General features: G+C 44.5%; 1 protein-coding gene and 1 pseudogene across 6 annotated transcripts in view; both read left to right on the top strand.

Moving 5' to 3' along the window:
- The first annotated feature begins 1465 nt into the window (after positions 1–1465).
- On the top strand, positions 1466–3637 carry LOC147705729 (uncharacterized; annotated as a pseudogene).
- A 2884-nt stretch (positions 3638–6521) lies between these two features.
- Positions 6522–20822, top strand: part of SGF29 (SAGA complex associated factor 29) — a 282314-nt gene continuing 268013 nt past the window's right edge. For 2 of the 6 annotated variants that reach the window (XM_086932174.1, XM_086932172.1), the window contains exons 1-2: positions 6522–6633; positions 7560–7659. In XM_086932174.1, coding sequence (XP_086788300.1) covers positions 6611–6633; positions 7560–7659 — 123 coding nt within the window. In that variant the 5' untranslated portion in view covers positions 6522–6610. Of the gene's footprint in view, positions 6747–7559; positions 7660–20822 lie in introns of all 6 variants that reach the window. The other 4 variants (XM_086932171.1, XM_086932170.1, XM_086932169.1 and 1 more) reach the window with 4 other exon arrangements.

Genomic DNA, 20822 nt, shown 5'->3' with positions numbered 1-20822 from the left:
TTGATGCTGTATCATCTTGTTTTGTTTGGGGATTTTGCCTTTAGATGCCTATAATGAATATGTTGGGATAAAACAAGTGACAAAACAGGATTATGCAAGCTTTTTATTGCAGGAGAATAAGATGTAGCCCATCATCTATTTATTTTCCAAAATAAAGTTGTAGTAGAAGTTCAACTTTGCTTTTTAAACCCATATGTTTAGATATAATGTATTTACCGTTAAGGATTTGATTGTCTTAATCAATTTACCCCCAAATTAATGTTTGTCATAATCTGTATACATTTAAAAGAATATTTTTATCATTGTTTTAGAAAGAAATTGTCGTCATTGGTAATGAGTTTTACAACAATATATTCACCATATTTAGTCTAATTGTTGACCACAGATGTGGTCTAAACCAATCATTAATAAAAAATTGGTGTGGCGGTAGACTACCGATTTCTCAAGGAAAAGAATTGCTTTATTTTGGTTGTTTCCCGTCTGAAATTGCCTCTCCTTCAATGGGAGTCAGTGTGGGTAATACATTCGATACTCCTGATGCCTTCTATTCTATTTCATAACCGGAGGCTTCGGATTATGCTTTCTCTTTTTTTTCTGCACAAAACAGCAGCCAATAAATACATTATTTACAACAACAGTAACATTCCCAGAATGCTTAGCATGCCTTCCATAACAACCATAGAGACTATCCCTATATAAGTCTCTTGCCTAGCGAGCACTTCCTCTTTCTTTGCTGCTCTCAGTCAAAGATAAGTGCTTCTTGTGTTCTGTCTGCTCATAGCGCGCTGCTTATGCTTGGTATATTTTAATCTTGGTTTTGAACTCTGGTGAATGTTCGTGCTACGGCGCTGCTGTTTCGCGCTGCCTTGCAGCTTTGTGAACTGACCATGTGTTTGTGTGAGGAACGTCTCAGGGCGTTTAACTTCCCCGCGTGTTTCTGCCCTCGAGCGGTGGTGCGCGGCGAGGTCAGTGGGAGAATCTCTTTCCCCACGCGCCTCCGCCCGACGGTGGTTTTCCCCTGTTTCCTTCGGTCCCGGTCCCGTCTGTCACTGCAGAGCCTTCCCTCATTCAGGCCCGCGTTGCTGATTGCCGATTACCAGCCGGGTGCACGTAGCCCAATTGGGCTCCTTTTGGGCTGCGTGCAGCCCAAGCGCCGATTATTTTTCCTCTCGCTCGTTTTCAAACGAGCTTCATGGTGACAAGTAGCTTAGGTGACAGGTTGTCCTGTGGTCCCGTTGCTGACGCCTTCCAAGGGCTGGTTATAATATTGGAGTCAGGCCAAAGCTGTGTGCAGGCTGTTAAAACTATATTTGGCTGGTGACTGTCTACAGTTTTGCAGAGGAGCATCTTTCTAATTTTCCCATACTCTTGCACATAGGGTGGCTCCCCCTTGATTAATCCCTTTGGGATTGCTTGGATTGGTTCAAGCTTTATATATATCTAGCACTGCCTTTTCAGTCGCACGATGGAAGACTGGGTCTACTGTGAGGAAGATCAATACGGGTTCTACGAGGAGGTGCAAGTTACGCCTCTGGAGGACAACCTATTGGATGCGTTGGACGCATCTGTGAAGCAGTCTGTAAGTAGGGCAGTTGAGGTGGTGGTCCCCAAGTCGGTGAACAAGGCGCTGGCTGTCGCTCTAAAACCGGTTACAGCGCAACTTGAGCAATTTGCGAAGAGGCATGGCATGCTCCCTGAGCCTTCTCCGGCCTCTTCTGGTGCTACCTCTGCTACCGCCTCTGCTAACACCTCTTCTTCTAATTGGCCACACGCTCCGGCTTTGACAAGTTGCCCCCTCTGCCCGCTAGTGACCACCAATACGCGGTGGCGGGCCCTAGTCAATCGTCTTCCACCATGGTGTATACCACCACAGATAGGGACACGGACACTGACACAGACTCCAAGAGTAAGACCGCTTCCCCCAAGTAGAAGAAAGCCAAGAAGCGCTCCGGGGGTTCCCAGGTAGCGCCGGTGTACCAGTCTACATCACCTTTTGACTTCAACCCGGCAGACATTGTCCACCCTTGTTCCTTCGATTGGGCCCCTCCCCTTGAGGTTGCCGGCTACCTCCAACAGAACCTCATGTGTAGCTTTGACAGGGAGGTCAGGAGCAGGCTACGCTCGGAGTGTCCTCGCCCGGATGTCCCAAACGGGGTGGCAGAAACGCCGGAGATAGATCCGAACATGCTGGCGTTCCTTAAGAAATTTGCCAAAGACCCGAAGAAAGGTATCGACAGAGCTTGGCGCGGGTGCCAAGATAAGCTCTTGGACACCGTTGGTCCGCTGGCTAAGATCCTCAAATTGGCTCTGGTTGCCAAGGAAACGGTAGCGCTTATAGACCCCAACATCCTGGAGGGATGGGCGCAACGCGCCATTTGTTTCGTAGGGAATGCCAACTGTGCTATTTCATCCGAGCGTAGGAAGTCCTTACTCATGAGGATGGACAGAAACCTTACGGAGCTGGCATCGGCCAAACCAGGCCCTTTGGCAGAGGGTTTGCTGTTCGGGGATAAGTTTGTGAAGGACGTCTCCAAGTACGTGGGGACCTTTACTTCACTTGATAAAGCCCAAGCCAATCTACGGAAGGTTTTCCAGACTGGCCTTTTTGGAAGGGCCGGGCGAGGCAGGGGCCGTTCGCCAGGCGGTTCTTACTCCCAGGGCCCACAGAGAGGTGTATATGGCAGAGGCAGAGGGGACTTTCAGGACACCACCAGAGGTGGAACCTTCTACCCCTCCAGGCGCCAATTCAGAGGCAGATCTCGTTGTGGCGGCCAAAGGGGTAACTTCCAGCCAAAACTTACTGTAGGTGAGTGCAGCATCTTTGTTCTCTCATCCTCTGGGGGGTCGCATCCAGCACTTTCTACACAATTGGTCTCAAATTACACAGGATTCGTGGGTTCTATAGACAGTGGTGGGTTTCCACATAGAGTTTTATCAAATCCCAGTGCAGGACACTCCAACCCCTCCGCTGTATTTTTCCCAACTAGACATGAATTTTATAGATCAAGAGATAGAAGAGTTGCTGCAAAAGCACGCGGTAGCCTACTGCGAAGGCAAACCGGGCGGTTTCTGCAGCAACGTCTTCTTGGTCCAGAAAAGAGGCGGCGGCTATCGCTTAGTTCTCAATCTGAAAGGGTTCAACGACTTCGTCCTCTACAGGCATTTCAAGATGGAGGGGATCCATCTTTTGGCAGAAATTTTGAGGCAAGGGGACTGGCTTGCCCGCCTGGACCTTAAGGACGCCTACTTGGCAGGTCCGACCTTTCCCCCTCATCGGCGATTCTTGCAATTCCTCTGGCGAGGCAGATGACTGGAATATTTGGTCCTGCCTTTCGGTCTTTCCTCAGCTCTTTGGTGTTTTACCAAGCTGATGAAACCGGTCATGGCACTCCTCAGGGAGCAGGGGATTTGTCTGATAATATATCTCGACGATATCCTGATCATCGCAGCTTCCGAGGAATTAGCTTCCCAACATCTTCGCAAGACGATGTCTCTGCTGGAGAATTTGGGATTTGTGATCAACAAGAAGAAATCGGTGTTAACCCCAACCCAATTCTTGGAATTTCTGGGCTTTGTGATCGATTCTCAATCGGCGCAGTTGCTCCTGCCCAAGCACAAGCTGAAGGACCTCAAATGAGAACTTCGGAAGACGCTAGAATCTCAACAGATGTCTGTCAGAGCGATTGGGCGATTGGTGGACCTTCTGGCCTCTTCCATGCAGGCGATATTTCCGGGCTCCCTTCATTACCGGGCCTTGCAGCACCTGAAAATATGGCATCTCCAGAAAGGGCTCTCTTACTCGGACATGATTCCCCTTATGGAGGACGCCCGAGAGGAGATCAGATGGTGGTTAGCCCATGTAGAAGCTTGGAACGGGCGAGCAATCTTCGGATCTCACCCGGAGATCGTGATAGAATCGGATGCCAGTCGGTTGGGCAAGGGAGCCCGGTGTGGGACGATGATGACAGGGGGAAGATGGTCATCTCAAGAACTAGAATTACATATCAACTGTCTTGAACTTCTTGCGGGGTCGTTTGCGATCCGCACGTTTTCCCCCAAGAAGGTTTCCTGCGGTATTCTACTGTGGATGGACAACATCTCCGTGGTGCATTATATAAACAAACTGGGGGGCACCAGATCTCAGATGTTGGCGGAAATAGCCAAGGACTTCTGGCACTATTGCCTAGCCCATCAGATAACAGTGGTGGCAGAGTATCTCCCGGGCAAGGAAAATATGATTGCAGACTGGAATTCTTGTCATTTAAAAGACTACAGCGATTGGAAACTTCATCCATCGCTCTTCCAAATGACTCAATCGATTTGGGGTCCGTGCCACATAGATCTGTTTGCGTCCAGACTGAACAGTCAACTGAAGGCGTTCTTCAGTTGGAGGCCGGATCCGCTGGTGAGGGCCACGGATGCCTTTTCTCAGGATTGGTCAACATCCCTCAACTATGCCTTTCCACCTTTTCTTCTGATTCCAGAAGTGGCCAATCAGATCTCCCTACAATCGCCGGAGTTGGTATTGATAACTCCAATCTGGAAGGCGCAACCTTGGTTCCCGGTTCTCCTGGAACGGGTGTGCGACCTTCCTCTCCTTCTTCCGTCCTTTCCGACTATGCTCCAGGGCCCTCAGGGCGAGCGGCATCCTCTAGCGCTAGAGGGGCAGCTGCACCTGATGGCTTGGAGGCTTGGAGGCAACAATGGTCGCTGCCGGGATTTTGAAGGAAGCTGCGGAGTTCATCCAGCAAGCATGGGCCCCTTCCACAAGGAAACTTTATTCCTCCGCATGGCGGGCTTGGTATTGTTGGTGCCTGGAGGGGCATCTGGATCCCGTGGAGGCAGGCCTTTCCCACATAAAGAATTTTCTATTGAGTAAGGCAGCTGACGGTTTGTCCTACAGGTCAGTCAATAACTTCCGGTCTGCCATCTCAGCAGGACATACTCAGATCGATGGCAGACCGCTAGGCATGCATCCGATGGTTTGTAAACTTCTCAAAGGAATTTGTGTTGCAAACCCACCTAAGGCTAAGTATTCATCTTTATGGGATGTTTCTAAGGTATTGACTCTGTTTGATACGTGGCCTGAGAATGCAATCTTGTCTAGAAAACAATTATCTGCTAAGTTAGCTATGCTCCTGTGTTTGTCGTCTTGCAGACGGGTCTCTGACATTAGAGTCTTGGGCCTGGAGGGCAGAATTTTTTCTCCGGAGGGAGTTTCTTTTGTTATCACGGCTCGTACAAAAACGTTCTCTAGGTCCATTGATTACAATGCTTTTTCTTCGAATTCTAAGCTATGTGAGTGAAGTGCCTCAAGGCATACAAAGAATGTACCCGGCCTCTCAGACCGGTAGGTTGTTCAAAGTTGTTGATATCTTTACAAAAGCCCTTCAAGCCTGTTACCTCTGCTATGATTGCCAGATGGCTCAGATTTGTTATGTCAGAGGCGGGCATTGACATAGCTTTGTTTGGCGCGCATTCTGTCAGGGGAGCTATGGCCTCCAAATCTTTTATGCTTGGAACTAGTATCCATGATATCATGAAAGCGGATGATTCGTCATCTAGTTCGACATTTAAACAGTTTTACTACAAACCTGTGGGTGATGTTGCTTCTGTGGTGTTGGATAAGCGTTAAACTAGCATAATCCGAAGCCTCCGGTCCTGTAATAGAATCAAAAATTTGCCAGCATTCGTGCCAAGAATTTTCAATTCTATTAAGGACACGGAGGCGAGGATTATCCCGCCCACGTTGCATGTAATATTGTTAATGCCATGTTACCCTCCCTGTGAGTGTGACAACTATTACGGGTCTCGCTTCTATTTCAGGTGCTGATCAGAAAGGCGAGTAATGACAAGCAGAGTGCTTCTTGGACGTCTTGGTCTCCAGTGTCCGAGCTCAAGATGGACGTTTTGGTTTTCATGATTCCTGTTCAGCTTTATTCTACTTCGCTTCTGTGGCTAATGAGCATTTAAGTTTGGACTCTGCTCGCTGGGCAAAGAAAGAGGAAGTGCTCGCTAGGCAAGAGAATTATATAGGGCTAGTCTCTATGGTTGTTATGGAAGGCATGCTAAGCATTCTGGGAATGTTACTGTTGTTGTAAAAAATGTTTTTATTGGCTGCTGTTTTGTGCAGTAAAGAGAGAGAAAGCATAATCCTCGCCTCCGTGTCCTTAATAGAATTGAAAATTCTTGGCGCGAATGCTGGCAAATTTTGGATTTTTTTTTAAATATTGGCATTTATGGCCAATGTGAAGTTTGGTTTACATGCTTAAGCCACACCCTTACTTATATATGCCACGACCTTTTTCGAGAGACTCTACTTTCTTCGTCCCACTTGAATGAAACCCTAACCTCAACATTTACAGTGAGAAAAGTGATAAGAACGCTCCTAGTGTATGCGGTGGTGCCTCTTCTACCTACTGCGCATGTGCGAGGGTTGCTGGGATACGTTCTAAACGTACACTGTTTGGCGCATGCGGGCTACATAACGCTGAGACACTATTATTACCAAATCGTCATTAGTACGCGCCAGCGCCGGGTTGTCGGTGTGTGCGTCTGATGTGTCGCCGATGAGGAGGAGGGAGAGAAGGAATCGAAAGGAGCAGCAGCCATGAACGCCAACACGAGGAAAAGGCGAATATACCAACTTCCACAACATGGGTGCTGGGCTTTTAAGGGAGCTCGGCCAATGACCCCGTTCCTCATTTAAATATACTTGGGATGTTCCCTTTAGTTACGAATGAAAGGTTCACAGTGATCCCCTTTTCTCATTTGCACACTTAGGGTTGTCCTTTAGACGAAATAAGAGCTCACTCGCCTTTGATATATTATTTTAACATATACTTGATGTTATATATTTTTATGTAGGGATTAATTTGCCATTTCCCTCCCTTCATGTGCATATGAATATAGTAATGTCCCTTGATGAAAATGACCTATTAACCTCTCACTTCATTGGCATGCACTTAATAGATTTCGTGAACAAACATTTCAACTCTGCCGCTCTTCTTTGTATATGTTTGGGGCGCTGGTTAAAAATTGTGAGAGATAGTTAAGGGGTAATACACCGACCACTGACTTCCTCTGACAAGCATTGTGTGACCTCTTCTCATTTGGAGGTAGTTTATTTAATAAAGAATAGCGCAACACTTTTTTTCAGCACTTTTTAACGTATATTGATCGACACTTTAATAAACCGATTGCCTCAGATTTCTCCTTACGTTTGCATACGTTTTGATTATTGGTAGGTGGGGGGCTTTTATCAGTGAGTGTGGTAAGTGGTTCTGTTTTTAGGGTTACAATGTTCCTGGCCTTTTAGTAGGGTTCACTCAACTCTGTAGCCGGCGCCTTTCATTTTTTTCCCCACATCACCATTCTACGGTGTCCTCATTATTTATTTTTATTTGTAGCCTACGGCCATTTGGCTAGGTGCATATCTTGTACCTACCTCTGTCTGAAGAGACTGCACGCTCTAATAAAAAGGGACACTTTGTATTTCCTGTTCCCTTTACAATTGTGTATGGCCGTATTGAAGTATTTTCTATATACCCTCTTTTCAGGGTGTCAGCTGTGAGTGATGCTGCAATGGCGCTAGTGTCAGCTGATTCGCGTATCTCGGAGTTGCTAGGCGAGTTGCACCAGCTCATTAAGCAAACTCAGGTAAGATGACAATGGAAGCTGTTTTATTATCCAGATACACAGCATAAAAAAGCGATTTGCTTACTTTTCTCAAGTGTTTTATACTGCATATTTTGTTTTTGTTCTTTGGCCTCAATTACCAGTGATCTAAACGCATAACTATTGTGCCTACAAATTGGCCGTAAAGTGTACGCCCTGGTATTCAATTGTCTTTTCCCGCAAGGAAATTTTGCAAGGTTTGACCTGCCATAATTCATCGGCCGTATAGCTTGATAGCATCCATCAATAACCAAGTGCAGTCATCTTTGACCAACTTGTAACTGTGGCTCCCTGCACATACAGGTTTTTATAGTTCGAGGCATTCCTAACGAATACCTTTGTCTCTCACTTGTTACAGTTTACCATTGAAACCCAATATGCATCTTAGCAAAGCTCAATGTGTAGTGTATCAACTGCTGACCTGTTACACATTCTCATTCTGTATAAACAAAGCGATTCTATCAACGTGTAATGGTTTTTATTTCTATTTTGATTTCGATGTATTTCAGTGGGAAAGCTCTCTTATACAGTGGAAATATGAGAGCATTTATGTGCTTTTTAAAATACCCCTCACACACTAAAAAAATCCAATAGTGTCATGCTTCATCATGAGGGTCTTCCCGTCCCTCTACGGGGCGAGACGTGCTACGACCTACGGACTACGCGGGAGCACTAGATATTAGTGACAAAGGCTATGTGATGGTGCAAAAGTGTCAGTGAAGTGTAGGGACCTAACTAGTGAAAGTGAAAAAATGAAAAATTAAAAATTTCCTGGCTAGTAGAAAAAAATTATTTATTCACTTCTCTGGCTGGGAATATTAAGAAGGGGGTTTTGTGGTAGAGCAATTAGCTAGCTACCTGGTCAACATGTTTCGTAGGCAGTCCCCTACTGCCTATTCATCAGGACCTTCTAATGGTCCCTACTGGAAAATGCTCGGTTATAAATTGGTAAGCCTATTGTCCTACAAACTGGCAGCAAAAATAGGCTGCTAGTTTGGACTATGGGACATGAGCTGGCCCCATTGAAAACTTAATAGTTTCTCAATCTTTGTCAAAAATATTGACCTATTGCGGTCTCTGTAAAAGAAAATGGAAAAAGAGACAAAGCACAGTGAATACATGCGTGTTGGATACTTATGTACATGATTTAGTATCCAGAAAACCACTATTTGTTGGCAAAATTACACATCGGAAGCACGCACTACATGCTTCATATGTGAGGGGGTGGAATGATGTCACTCCCCTGATTCTTCAGGTCGTTAGCCTCATTAGTATGAAGGCTATGTCCTCTCCAAATACACACACACACACGTCACTCAATGCAGACAGGTAGCATCTTTAAAAAGGGAAGGGTCCTAGGAGACCGAAAACACTCTCGGTTAAAAACTATGTACATCTTCTCTTTTTGCGTAAATCTATCCCTGGCCAAAGTAAAGATGTTAATACATACTCGTTAAACACAAGTTTCATGCCCCATGAGTCGGCAGACGAAGGGTTTTTCTTTTGGTGGTCTGTAAAAGAAAACCGCACCCTTTCGTGAATCCCCGATCTCTACGTAATTAGTTTGTTGCCTCCAAGACCAAAATTGTTAGAGACTCGTGGTCAGAGTCCATTACTTACATATACCGCCCAAGTTCAATGCCTCATTCCTACCCATGTGCCGCTCCATGAGTTACTGCCATCTCGCTCTTCGCGGTTTTTTAAAAACAAACAAATTGTGTTGTCATCCAGTGTGTCTCGTGTCAACGAGACGCTGAACCTCTAACCCAAGATGGCCGCCTTCTAATGGGACAACGGGCGAAAGGGAGGGTGGTTCCGGGTAGCCTTTCTTCTGCATTAAAAAACCTGTGAGATAATTGTTACTTCGAGGGCCAAAAGAGAATAATAAAATAATGTCGAATACCCATTATTGAGAAACGGGACTTGATAGATGAAAGCATAGTGTTGCAAAGTCAATGGATGCGCCTAGTTCATTTTCGTTTTTTCAAAAAATGGAGAAAAAACATTGGTATGTTCATGCCGGCAGATAACCTCGCACCCATGTATGTTGAGGGATGTGGAATATCGTAGAGAAAATAAATTGGATGGATAAATTCCATCTCTGTAAAGAGGTTCAAGAATTTATAAGACGATTAAAACTCCAGGTCCTTTTCAAAGACAAAGAGGATAACCGTGAGCAAGGCGATACCGGACTAAAACCTAAATCTACATTCACCCCAATGGACAACACTCTTCCCATCGAACTTCTCACCTTCGAAAAAGCGGTCATGAAGGACCTTGATGAACTCGACCCACGACACAAAAAAGTCTTCCAGAACATCTCCAAGGAAGAAAGACAAGCACTGCGGGAACTGAGTAACAACAAAAATATCGTAATAAAACCAGCAGACAAGGGGGGTGCCATTGTGATACAAAGTAAAGAACAATATGACAGGGAATGCACCAGACTGTTACAAGAACAACGCAACTACACGGTCCTCTGCATTGACCCCACCGAGAATATAACCATCAAGATCAAAACAATGGTGGAGGAAGCTTTGACCCACAACTGGATCACCAAAAAAGAAGGAGATTTCCTTTGTCAGAAAAAACCTAAAACCCCATACCTGTACACCCTGCCTAAGATCCACAAAAACCTGCAGAACCCCCCGGGGCGACCGATCGTCTCAGGGATTGGGTTGGTACTGGAACCTGTATCTAGGTTTGCGGACGCCTTCCTCAGATCTATTGTCCAGAGAACGTCAACCTATCTAAAAGATACAAAGGATGTGTTGAATCTACTTGAAGAATTGACATTTGACCCGAACACACAGCTTCTAATCAGCTGCGACGTGGAGAGCCTTTATACTAGTCTGCCCCACAACGAGACTCTTGCGATAATTGAAGATGTATTATTTGAAGATGATTGGGACTACCAAACCCCACGGAATGTGGTTACAGAATGCTGTTGTCTGGCATTGAAAGAGAACTTCTTGGAACATAATGGCACCCTCTACCTCCAAAAGCACGGGACCAGCATGGGGAGCACATTTGCTCCTAGTATAGCTGGTCTCTATGTGCACCAACTGGAGGTCACGAAGATACTAAACCCCAGGAACCCTTTCAGACCAAACATCAGGGTTTGGAAAAGATACATCGATGATATCCTTATCATCTGGGATGGAGATGAGAGGACCGCAAAACAGTTCCTAACCTGGTTAAACTTCCAAGACGAATTTCTAAAATTCACCAGCGTCACCTCCAACAGAAACCTTGTGTTTCTGGATTTAAACATCTTTCCAAAAAATGGCAGACTGATGACAACAACCCATTTTAAGAGTACTTCTAAAAACTGTTTGCTCATGTATCAGAGCTTCCACCCGAAACATTTACGGGACAATCTACCATATGGCCAGTTCCTGCGCCTTCGCAGGAATTGTACAGAAATTGGTAATTTTAAACAACAGTCAAAAGACCTGCGAAGGAAATTGGAAACCCGGAGGTACCCTAGCAAAATCATAGATCAGGCTTATTAGAGGGCAAGAAACAATTGCAGAGAAAGCCTCCTTGAAGAAAAGACACCGAAGGAGGAAGAACGTAGACCCATCTGTGTCACCACTTATAATACAAGCTCAGATCAGGTAACCAAAATCATAACAAAAAATTGGAAAATTCTGAATAGTGGTGGTTTAGAGATACCTAAATGTATTTTCTCCCACAAGAAAGCGCAAAGTGTCAAAGACATTCTGGTGCATACCAGACCAAAATCAGAAAGAATCAACCCATCAAGAAATCCCAATTTTGTACAAGGACACTATCCATGTGGAGGATGCAAGGTGTGTTGCCTAACCAAAAAGAGCAAGACACTTACTTTCAACAATGGAACGAAATGGGAACAGAGAGGCTTCAGTAACTGCAATAGTCTCAATGTTGTGTACTTGATCACCTGCCCGTGCAAACTTGAATATGTCGGCATGACTAGCAGGGCTGTGAAGATCAGAATAGGCGAACACAAGAGTACCATAAAATGCAAAAAACCAGCACAAAACTGACCAACCACTTTATAGAGAAGGGTCACAAACCTGAGGACATCTCTTGGACTGTCATAGAACAGGTGGATAATGAGAACTGCCTTCTCGAAAAAGAACTAAGGTGGGAGAGAGAAATCTGTTTATTTAGACCGTGGTCTCTAAACTTCGAGTTCATAAAAATTATAAAACATTACAATCCCATCAATGACAATTGATGCGTAATGATCTCTAAAATCCCACAGTTACTTTTCTGAGCTGCTCTACTTATACCTTTATAGCAAGCCATAAGATACCATTGGCACATATTTTTCAGTATTTCCAATTTAAAAAAGAATCCGTAAAAATAATGTTAAAAACATCTGAACTTAGTAAAATAAGCATTACAATCTTTAAAAAGCCCTTTACATACATCATTATTATTTTACAAAAGTTAAAACCATTTAACTAAACGTACATCGGTCTTTCACATTATCTCCTGCAAAAGTAGGTAAAAATGAATCACAATACTTTTTTGAGTTTTTCCCTGGCCAAACAATTTACACCTCTCAGATAATTCCCTAGTGCAATTGCAGTATCCAATTTTTCCATTTTTATCAGTAGAATAGCAGCTTGCCCTCGTGAATTTATGCCATATTTTATAAATAATGGCCGTAAAAACTGCTTTCTCACTCCTAAACTTGTAAGGCAATCTAACAGTGTGTGCATGATATCACACTTCATCTCCAGTCCACACTTACATCGACCGTCAGGATATTGCATTTCTGCCTTTAATCTCCCCTCCAATAGCCATGGGTTAATTCCAATTCGGATTTTCAAAATTTCCCACCTCAATCCGTAGTTCGGCAGGGTTTCTAAGTATGGATACCATGCATCATTTTCCCATGCTTCTAACATACATTGGACTGACTTTTTCTTTCTCAAGTATTTTATGTCCTGGTTTCTTGATAGCTCCCTTCCTTGTACTCTAAGTAGGCCCTTGGTGAATGCAATTTCTACAGGATTCTGGTTGACTCTCACCTTTAAACTACCGGATACCTCCTTTATTTTCCTTTTTGCCTCCGCTGCCCATTTTAGGTTGCTATGCCGGATTTCATTACTGCACCAAAGGGACACCTTCTGGGTTTCCTCTAGTAATTGTCGTTTCCAGAACCTTGCCACTGCCATTTTAGCCTGAATGCTCCATGCTATTGTTCCGGTCTCTAATCTAATTGCCTGAATCATTGCTGACTTCGGCAAGGACAGAAGCATTTTCAACACCTTACCTTCCTCTCGATCCCAGCTCACTTTGCCGCTGAAGTGGAGAACTTCCACCCCATACAATACTTGGGGAGGGATCATTGCTTCATAAGCCTTTAACATGGGTTTATGCGACCGGTCCCCATAATCTCTATTAAATTTTTTCAACCCACAAATAGAGGATGATGCTTTTGCCATTTGGGCTTCAATATGTATGTCCCATTTTAAGGAGCTTTCAAACCATAGGCCTAGGTATTTATATTCCTTTACAGTTTCCAATTTTGTTTTGCCTAGGTACCAGCTAAAACTTTTAGACCTTTTACCAAAACATAGAATCTTTGTTTTATCCATATTTACTACTAAAAGTTTAGCCTTACAATAGTCACTGAATACATTTAATTTTCTCTGTAGCCCTAGCTCTGTTTGGTCAATAATGACTAGGTCGTCCGCATATAGCAGGCTTGCCACCTTCCTGCCACTCATTCTTGGACTAGCACTTCTTTCAACTTCCAGTGCTGCTGGCAGATCTGCTAAGAAAATAGAAAAGAGGAGTGGGGCCAGGACACATCCCTGTCTTAGCCCGTTTGCTATATCTATTTTCTTTGTCAGTGCCCCTTGAGTGTCTTTAATTACTTGAGCCCAGTTCTCTCTGTGCAATTCCTTTAGGATTGCTAGTAGTCCCACTGGGATTTCATATTTAGTCAGGCACTCCCATAGCTTCCCGCGGTCCACCAAGTCAAAGGCTGCCCGGAAGTCGACGAAACAACAGAACATGTTCCCCGTTTGTTCCGTCGACTTACGGGCAAGTGCCCACAGGGCATAACAGTGGTCCACCGTGGAGTGCCCTTCTTTGAATCCCCCCTGTTCTACCGGGACAATTAAGTTCCCTTCTACCCAAGTCTTTAGTTTGGCCAGCACTATCTTAGTAAATATCTTCTCCCCAATATCTAACAGGTTAATTAACCTGTAGTTTTTTGGGGTGTGCTTATCACCTTTTTTATGTATGGGCCTTATTATTGCTCCTTTCCAATTCTCAGGGAACCTTCCAGTGTCTAAAATTACTCTGAACATATTAGCAAAAAAGTCCGCCCACCAGTCTGTTTGGGTTTTAATTATTAGTGCCGGGAGATTGTCGGGGCCTGCTGCCCTTGTTAATTTCAGGCCCTTTATCGTTTTTTTAACTATAGAGACCGTGAAGTCCAGTTTTATATCGGCTACCAGACCGCTCCAATCTGTGTGCCGATGCTCTTCCCGGTAACTCCCAGGTTTATATAAATCCTGTAGGTATTTCTCCCAGGCTGCTTCCTCCACAACGCAGTTCATTCCAGCCGGCTGATGATCTGCTGCTGAATGAACTAGTTTCCAGAACTGGCGTAAATTCTTTGCCTCGATGGCCTCTAATAACTTTCGCCAACAACTTTCTTTAAATTCCCTTTTTGTCTTCCTGATTAACATGTTATATTCTCTTTTTAGGGATAATAATGTATTTCCACTTCCCTGCCCACCTTTTAACAGTTTACGGCGTACCATTCTCCTCAATTCTCTTTTCTTTTCTCGACATTCCCTTGTAAACCAACCTCCTTGTTTCTCCACCTTTAAACTGTTTCCTTTAGGATTTTTTTGGCCGGATCTCAATCCTTCACTGAGGATTTGGACTATCTCCTCAATTTTCCCTACGTACCAATCCAGGCCCTGGCCGTTTACTGCATCCAGATCTAAATTCTGTTGTAGTTGCACTAATTTGGCCATATATTCTTCCGTTAACCTGGTTGTACGTCGCTTAGGGTAATCCATCCTTTGTTCCATAACTTGGGTACAAGGTTCTAATTGTATATTTGGGAGCTCCAGGACTACAATATTATGGTCACTTCCTTCTCTGTTCAGGATCCTAAACCCTGTTATTAGTTGGAAACTCCAGGGGGACACAAATATATAATCAATTGGACAATTTTGAGTGCCCACTTTAAACGTTTTTTTTGCAAGACAGTCTAAGGGGAATCTTCCATTTAGACAGAAAAGATTTTTTGTTCCCAAGAAGTTTCCCAACTGGGTATCCTTAGCACTTGTTATACAATCTGGAAAAATAGCTTGCGGAATCTCGTAGGCCTCTAGTAATTCTTGAAACCAGCAGTCTACATTTTTGGGATGCATTTTATGATTAAAATCGCCCATTAACATGATCACATCCATACTATACTTTTCACAGATCGTATCTATATCTTCTTTAAATAACCCCATTTCCCCAGCATATTCCTCAACAGTATCCCATTGCATATAAACATTTATTAGCAATATCATATTCTTTTTCATACATCCTGATAACATTGTTCTACAGACCAGTAGCCATTTACATTTTACAGTAATTTCTGTCACCTTTCTCACAATTTTGGTTGACACCAAGGTCATTATTCCCCCAGCTGGGCGGCCAAATCTCTGTTTCTTAGCCGATCGATTTAGCTGGACGAAGCCATCGATTGTCGGGATTCTGCCACATAGCCAGGTCTCCTGGATACATATAATCTCTGTGTTTTCACCTAATGCCTTTATATTTTTTTGTTTAACTTCATCTCCTAGGCCGTTTATGTTCCAGGAGGCCAGTCTTATGCCATGTGGCATATCCTCTACCTATTCCATATCTTCTAGCCATCCTTCCTCCCCCTGACCTTCAAAAGCTCTAGATGAGGGACCCGCCTGGGCCGTAACCCTGCTCCAATTTCCCCACCAATTTTCTAAGTTTGAGTTATTTGCTACTATTTGTATATTACCCAGGGAGGTTTCATCATCTTCTTCTGGATCCCTTATCCTTACCTGCCTCTTTCCCAACCCTGCGTGGCATCTTAGGAAATTAGTTCCTTGCCATCCAATTCCTTCTATTTCTCCCAGTACCTCCTCTTCGGTTAGTAGTCGAATTCCCTCATTCTGCAGGTCATTTGCTGCTTTCTTAATCATATTTTTTACCAGTTTTGAATACAGCATAATTTTAGTGACCTCTTTCCCTTCTTTTGTTTGGCTAAAGCCCACTTGTCTAAGGTCATTCGATCCTATAGCTTTCAGATTATGGCATTTGGCAAAGCCCTGCAGAAGTTGTGACCTATTAAGGGGCAATCTTTTTTCTAATTTCTTACCCCCTTTCCTTAAAGGTATTGGTTCTAGGTATAGCCTCATATCCTCACTCCCCTCTTTCATTATCCTGTTTGGAATCAGAGATTCTATTCTATTTGCCTTGCATGTTTGAATATTAGGCCTGATGGCTCGCACCTCCCGGGTGACCCATGTCTGCAGATTCCCTCCTAACTGTCTCCCGGCCTCTTTGGTCTGTGTTGTAATTTTCTTATTAACTTGTTTCATCTGAGGTGCTGGGATGTTATGAGGGCACACATTTTTTTCCTGTTTTTTTAGGGTTCTCTTCTTTATTGTACTCGTACCGGGTTTGGGTCCCTTTATTTTATTCCCCTTTTCACCGACTTCCTTTTCTACCCTTAACCGTTTCTCTGGAATTTCCCTCCCTTTCCCTAGTGATCTCCTACCTGCCCCTCCTGCTCCTGTTATTTTCCCACGTCTAGCCATCTCCCCTCTTCTTATTATCCTCATTGGCCACTTTGAGATGTATACCTCGTGGCTTTCTTTAATTTGCTCAACAATTTCCACCTGCGCCTCTGCCCGCACTTCAGGCACCGGGTCAGGATCAGGGATCTGTCTTACCATATTTGGCATGTGGGATCTGAAGAACTAAGGTGGGTTTTCCGAATCAAATCCAACAAGAATGGTCTGAACGATGAAATACCATGGGGCCAACTATGATCAAGGTCGCAATCACCCATCAGAAAGTCTGATAAAAAAAATCCCTAGTGACTCCACAATGCCTGTCCCAATGTCCTCCCTGTACCAAACTTGTGTGTAACATCAAGCGCCATAATTTACCTATGTTTGCTTAGCCACCCGTAAATGCCCAACATGGAAGTGATCCCACAACATCTACTTCACAGATAACAAGACCAATGTGAAAGCGATATCTCTAGGTCTCTTCAGAAAAAGACCGTTACATGTAGGACACCAGCGTCACCACCAATGCCTCATTAGAAACTCTGGTGTAATGTGATTTTATTTAGTCCTCTGACGCAAACATTTTTTTTGCTTTATTTTCTCTCCGATATTCCACATCCCTCAACATACATGGGTGCGAGGTTATCTGCCGGCATGAACATACCAATGTTTTTTCTCCATTTTTTGAAAAACCGAAAATGAACTAGGCGCATCCATTGACTTTGCAACACTATGCTTTCATCTATCAAGTCCCGTTTTTCAATAATGGGTATTCAACATTATTTTATTATTCTCTTTTGGCCCTCGAAGTAACAATTATCTCACAGGTTTTTTAATGCAGAAGAAAGACTACCCGGAACCAACCTCCCTTTCGCCCGTTGTCCCATTAGAAGGCGGCCATCTTGGGTTAGCGGTTCAGCGTCTCGTTGACACGAGACACACTGGATGACAACACAATTTGTTTGTTTTTAAAAAACCGCGAAGAGCGAGATGGCAGTAACTCACGGAGCGGCACAAGGGTAGGAATGAGGCATTGAACTCGGGCGGTATATGTAAGTAATAGACTCTGACCATGAGTCTCTAACAATTTTGGTCTTGGAGGCAACAAACTAATTACGTAGAGATCGGGGATTCACGAAAGGGTGCGGTTTTCTTTTACAGACCACCAAAAGAAAAACCCTTCGTCTGCCGACTCATGGGGCATGAAACTTGTGTTTAACGAGTATGTATTAACATCTTTACTTTGACCAGGGATAGATTTACGCAAAAAGCGAAGATGTACATAGTTTTTAACCGAGAGTGTATTCGGTCTCCTAGGACCCTTCCCTTTTTAAAGATGCTACCTGTCTGCATTCAGTGACGTGTGTGTGTGTGTATTTGGAGATGACATAGCCTACATACTAATGAGGCTAACGACCTGAAGAATCAGGGGAGTGACATCATTCCACCCCCTCACATATGAAGCCTGTAGTGCGTGCTTCCTATGTGTAATTTTGCCAACAAATAGTGGTTTTCTGGATACTAAATCATGTACATAAGTATCCAACACGCATGTATTCACTGTGCTTTGTCTCTTTTTCCATTTTCTTTTACAGAGACCGCAATAGGTCAATATTTTTGACAAAGATTGAGAAACTATTAAGTATTTAATGGGGCCAGCTCATGCGCCATAGTCCAAACTAGCAGCCTATTTTTGCTGCCAGTTTGTAGGACAATAGGCTTACCAATTTATAACCGAGCATTTTCCAGTAGGGACCATTAGAAGGTCCTGATGAGTAGGCAGTAGGGGACTGCCTACGAACATGTTGACCAGGTAGCTAGCTAATTGCTCTACCACAAAACCCCCTTCTTAATATTCCCAGCCAGAGAAGTGAATAAATCATTTTTTTCTACTAGCCAGGGAATTTTTAATTTTTAATTTTTTCACTTTCACTAGTTAGGTCCCTACACTTCACTGACACTTTTGCACCATCACATAGCCTTTGTCACTAATATCTAGTGCTCCCGTGTAGTCCGTAGGTCGTAGCACGCCCCGCCCCGTAGAGGGACGGGAAGACCCCCATGATGAAGCATGACACTATTGGATTTTTTTAGTGTGTGAGGGGTATTTTAAAAAGCACATAAATGCTCTCATCTTTTCACTGTATAAGAGAGAGCTTTCCCACTGAAATACATCAAAATAAAAATAAAAACCATTACACGTTGATAGAATCTCTTTGTTTATACAAGATTTTTTAGGAGGGTGATTCTCTCATTGCCTCTACACTTCCCCTTTTGTTTTGAAACACATTCTCATTCGCCAACTCGACCTTTCAGCTTTCTATGGTAAATTGAGTACTAGGATAAGAGCCATGAGGACCGTGTTAAAATGACTGATGCATTACTATAAATATGTCTATTATAGACGCTTTGATTAAAAGTGCTGTACAAAGAACACATTTTTACTGCAGAATGACAAATCTTTCCCACTATGAATATTCTCGTACTATTTCTCAAAATGTCAAGTCAAGTCAAATGATTTGTATAGCGCGCTACATACCCAGAGGGTCTCAAGGCGCTTGAAGAAGGGTGGGGAATTACTTGTCGAATATCCAAGTTTTAAGTTGCTTTCTGAATGCTAGGTGGTTCTGAGTGAGGCGAAGGTGAATGGGAAGTGAATTCCAGGTTTTAGCTGCCAGGTAGGAGAAGGATCTTCCTCCCATGGTGGTTTTGTTGATGCGAGGTACAGCAGCAAGGGCTTGGTTGGAGGAGCGTAGCTGGCGGGAGGGGGTGTAGAAGGAAAGTCGTGTGTTGAGGCATTCAGGTCCAAGTTCGTAAAGTGCTTTGTGTGCGTGGGTTAAGAGGCGGAATGTTATCCTCTTATTGACGGGGAGCCAGTGGAGGTTTTTCAGGTGACTAGAAATGTGGTCTTTACGCGGGATGTCTAGTATGAGTCTGGCTGATGCGTTGGAGTTTTTTCTGAAGTTTTGCGGTGGTACCGGCGTATAGGGTGTTTCCGTAGTCCAGGCGGCTTGTAACCAGTGCGTGGGTGACCGTTTTTCTAGTTTCGGTGGGGATCCAGCGAAATGTTTTTTTGAGCATGCGGAGAATGTTGAAGCAAGATGATGAAACGGCGTTGACTTGTCTGTTCATCGAGAGTGAGGAGTCCAGGATGACGCCCAGGTTCCGTGCGTGGTCCGTCGGGATGGGTGCTTTTCCAAGGGCCTCTGGCCACCAAGAGTCATCCCAGGCGGAGGGGGAGGTACCTAAGATAAGGACTTCTGTTTTGTCTTAGTTCAGTTTCAGACGGCTGTGCTTCATCCACTCGGCTACTTCTTTCATCCCTTCATGTAGGTTGATTTTGGCGGTGTTCGGGTCTTTGGTGAGTGAGAGGATCAGTTGAGTGTCATCAGCGTAGGAGATGATGTTGAGGTTGTGTTGGCGTGCGATGGCCGAGAGGGGGCTCATGTATACGTTGAAGAGGGTGGGGCTGAGTGAAGATCCTTGTGGCACGTCGCAAATGACTTCAGTGGCCTCTGACTTGAATGGTGGGAGGCGGACTCTCTGCGTTCTTCCGGTAAGGAACGAGGTGATCCATTCCAGTGCTTTTCCTTGGATTCCGATGTTTCTGAGGCGTTGTAACAGGGTGCTATGACAGACTGTGTCGAAGGCTGCGGAGAGGTCAAGGAGGATGAGGGCGACTGTGTCTCCATCGTCCAGTAGAGTTCGAATGTCGTCTGTTGCTGCGATGAGTGCGGTCTCAGTGCTGTGTTTTGCTCGGAAGCCGGACTGTGAGGAGTCGAGGGATTTGTTGGTTTCGAGGAAGGCGGCGAGCTGGTTGTTGACAGCTTTCTCAATGACTTTGGCCGGGAATGGGAGGAGCGAGATGGGGCGGTAGTTTTTGAGTTCGGTGGGGTCAGCTGTGGGTTTTTTCAGAAGGGCGCTGAGTTCGGCGTGTTTCCAGCTTTCCGGGAAGGTGGCGGAGTTGAGGGAGCAGTTGATGACGTCTCGGAGGTGTGGTGCTATGATGGAGTCTGCTTTGTTGAAGATGTGGTGAGGGCATGGGTCTGTGGGGGATCCTGAGTGGATGGAGTTCATCAGGCGGATGGTGTCCTCAGTGGAGATTGGGTTCCAGTCATTAAGAATGTTCAAGGGGGGTGAAGGTACGGCAGAAGGTTGGGTGGGTTGGTCTCCGGGTTTGTTGTCGAAGCTGTTGTGGATGTCTGCGATTTTGTTGTGGAAGAACGAAGCTAGGGAGTCGCAAAGGGTTTGAGAGGGGGTGATGTCGTTGGAGTTGGCTGAGGGGTTGGTAAATTCTTTGACGATGTTGAATAATTCCTTGCTGTTGTGGGCGTTGTTGTTTAGTCGGTCTTTAAG

The sequence above is a fragment of the Lissotriton vulgaris genome, chromosome 7 (assembly GCF_964263255.1).
Source record: "Lissotriton vulgaris chromosome 7, aLisVul1.2, whole genome shotgun sequence".
Taxonomy (NCBI): domain Eukaryota; kingdom Metazoa; phylum Chordata; class Amphibia; order Caudata; family Salamandridae; genus Lissotriton; species Lissotriton vulgaris.
Note: the sequence above shows the minus strand (reverse complement) of the source record. Positions and strands in the feature narration are given on the sequence as shown.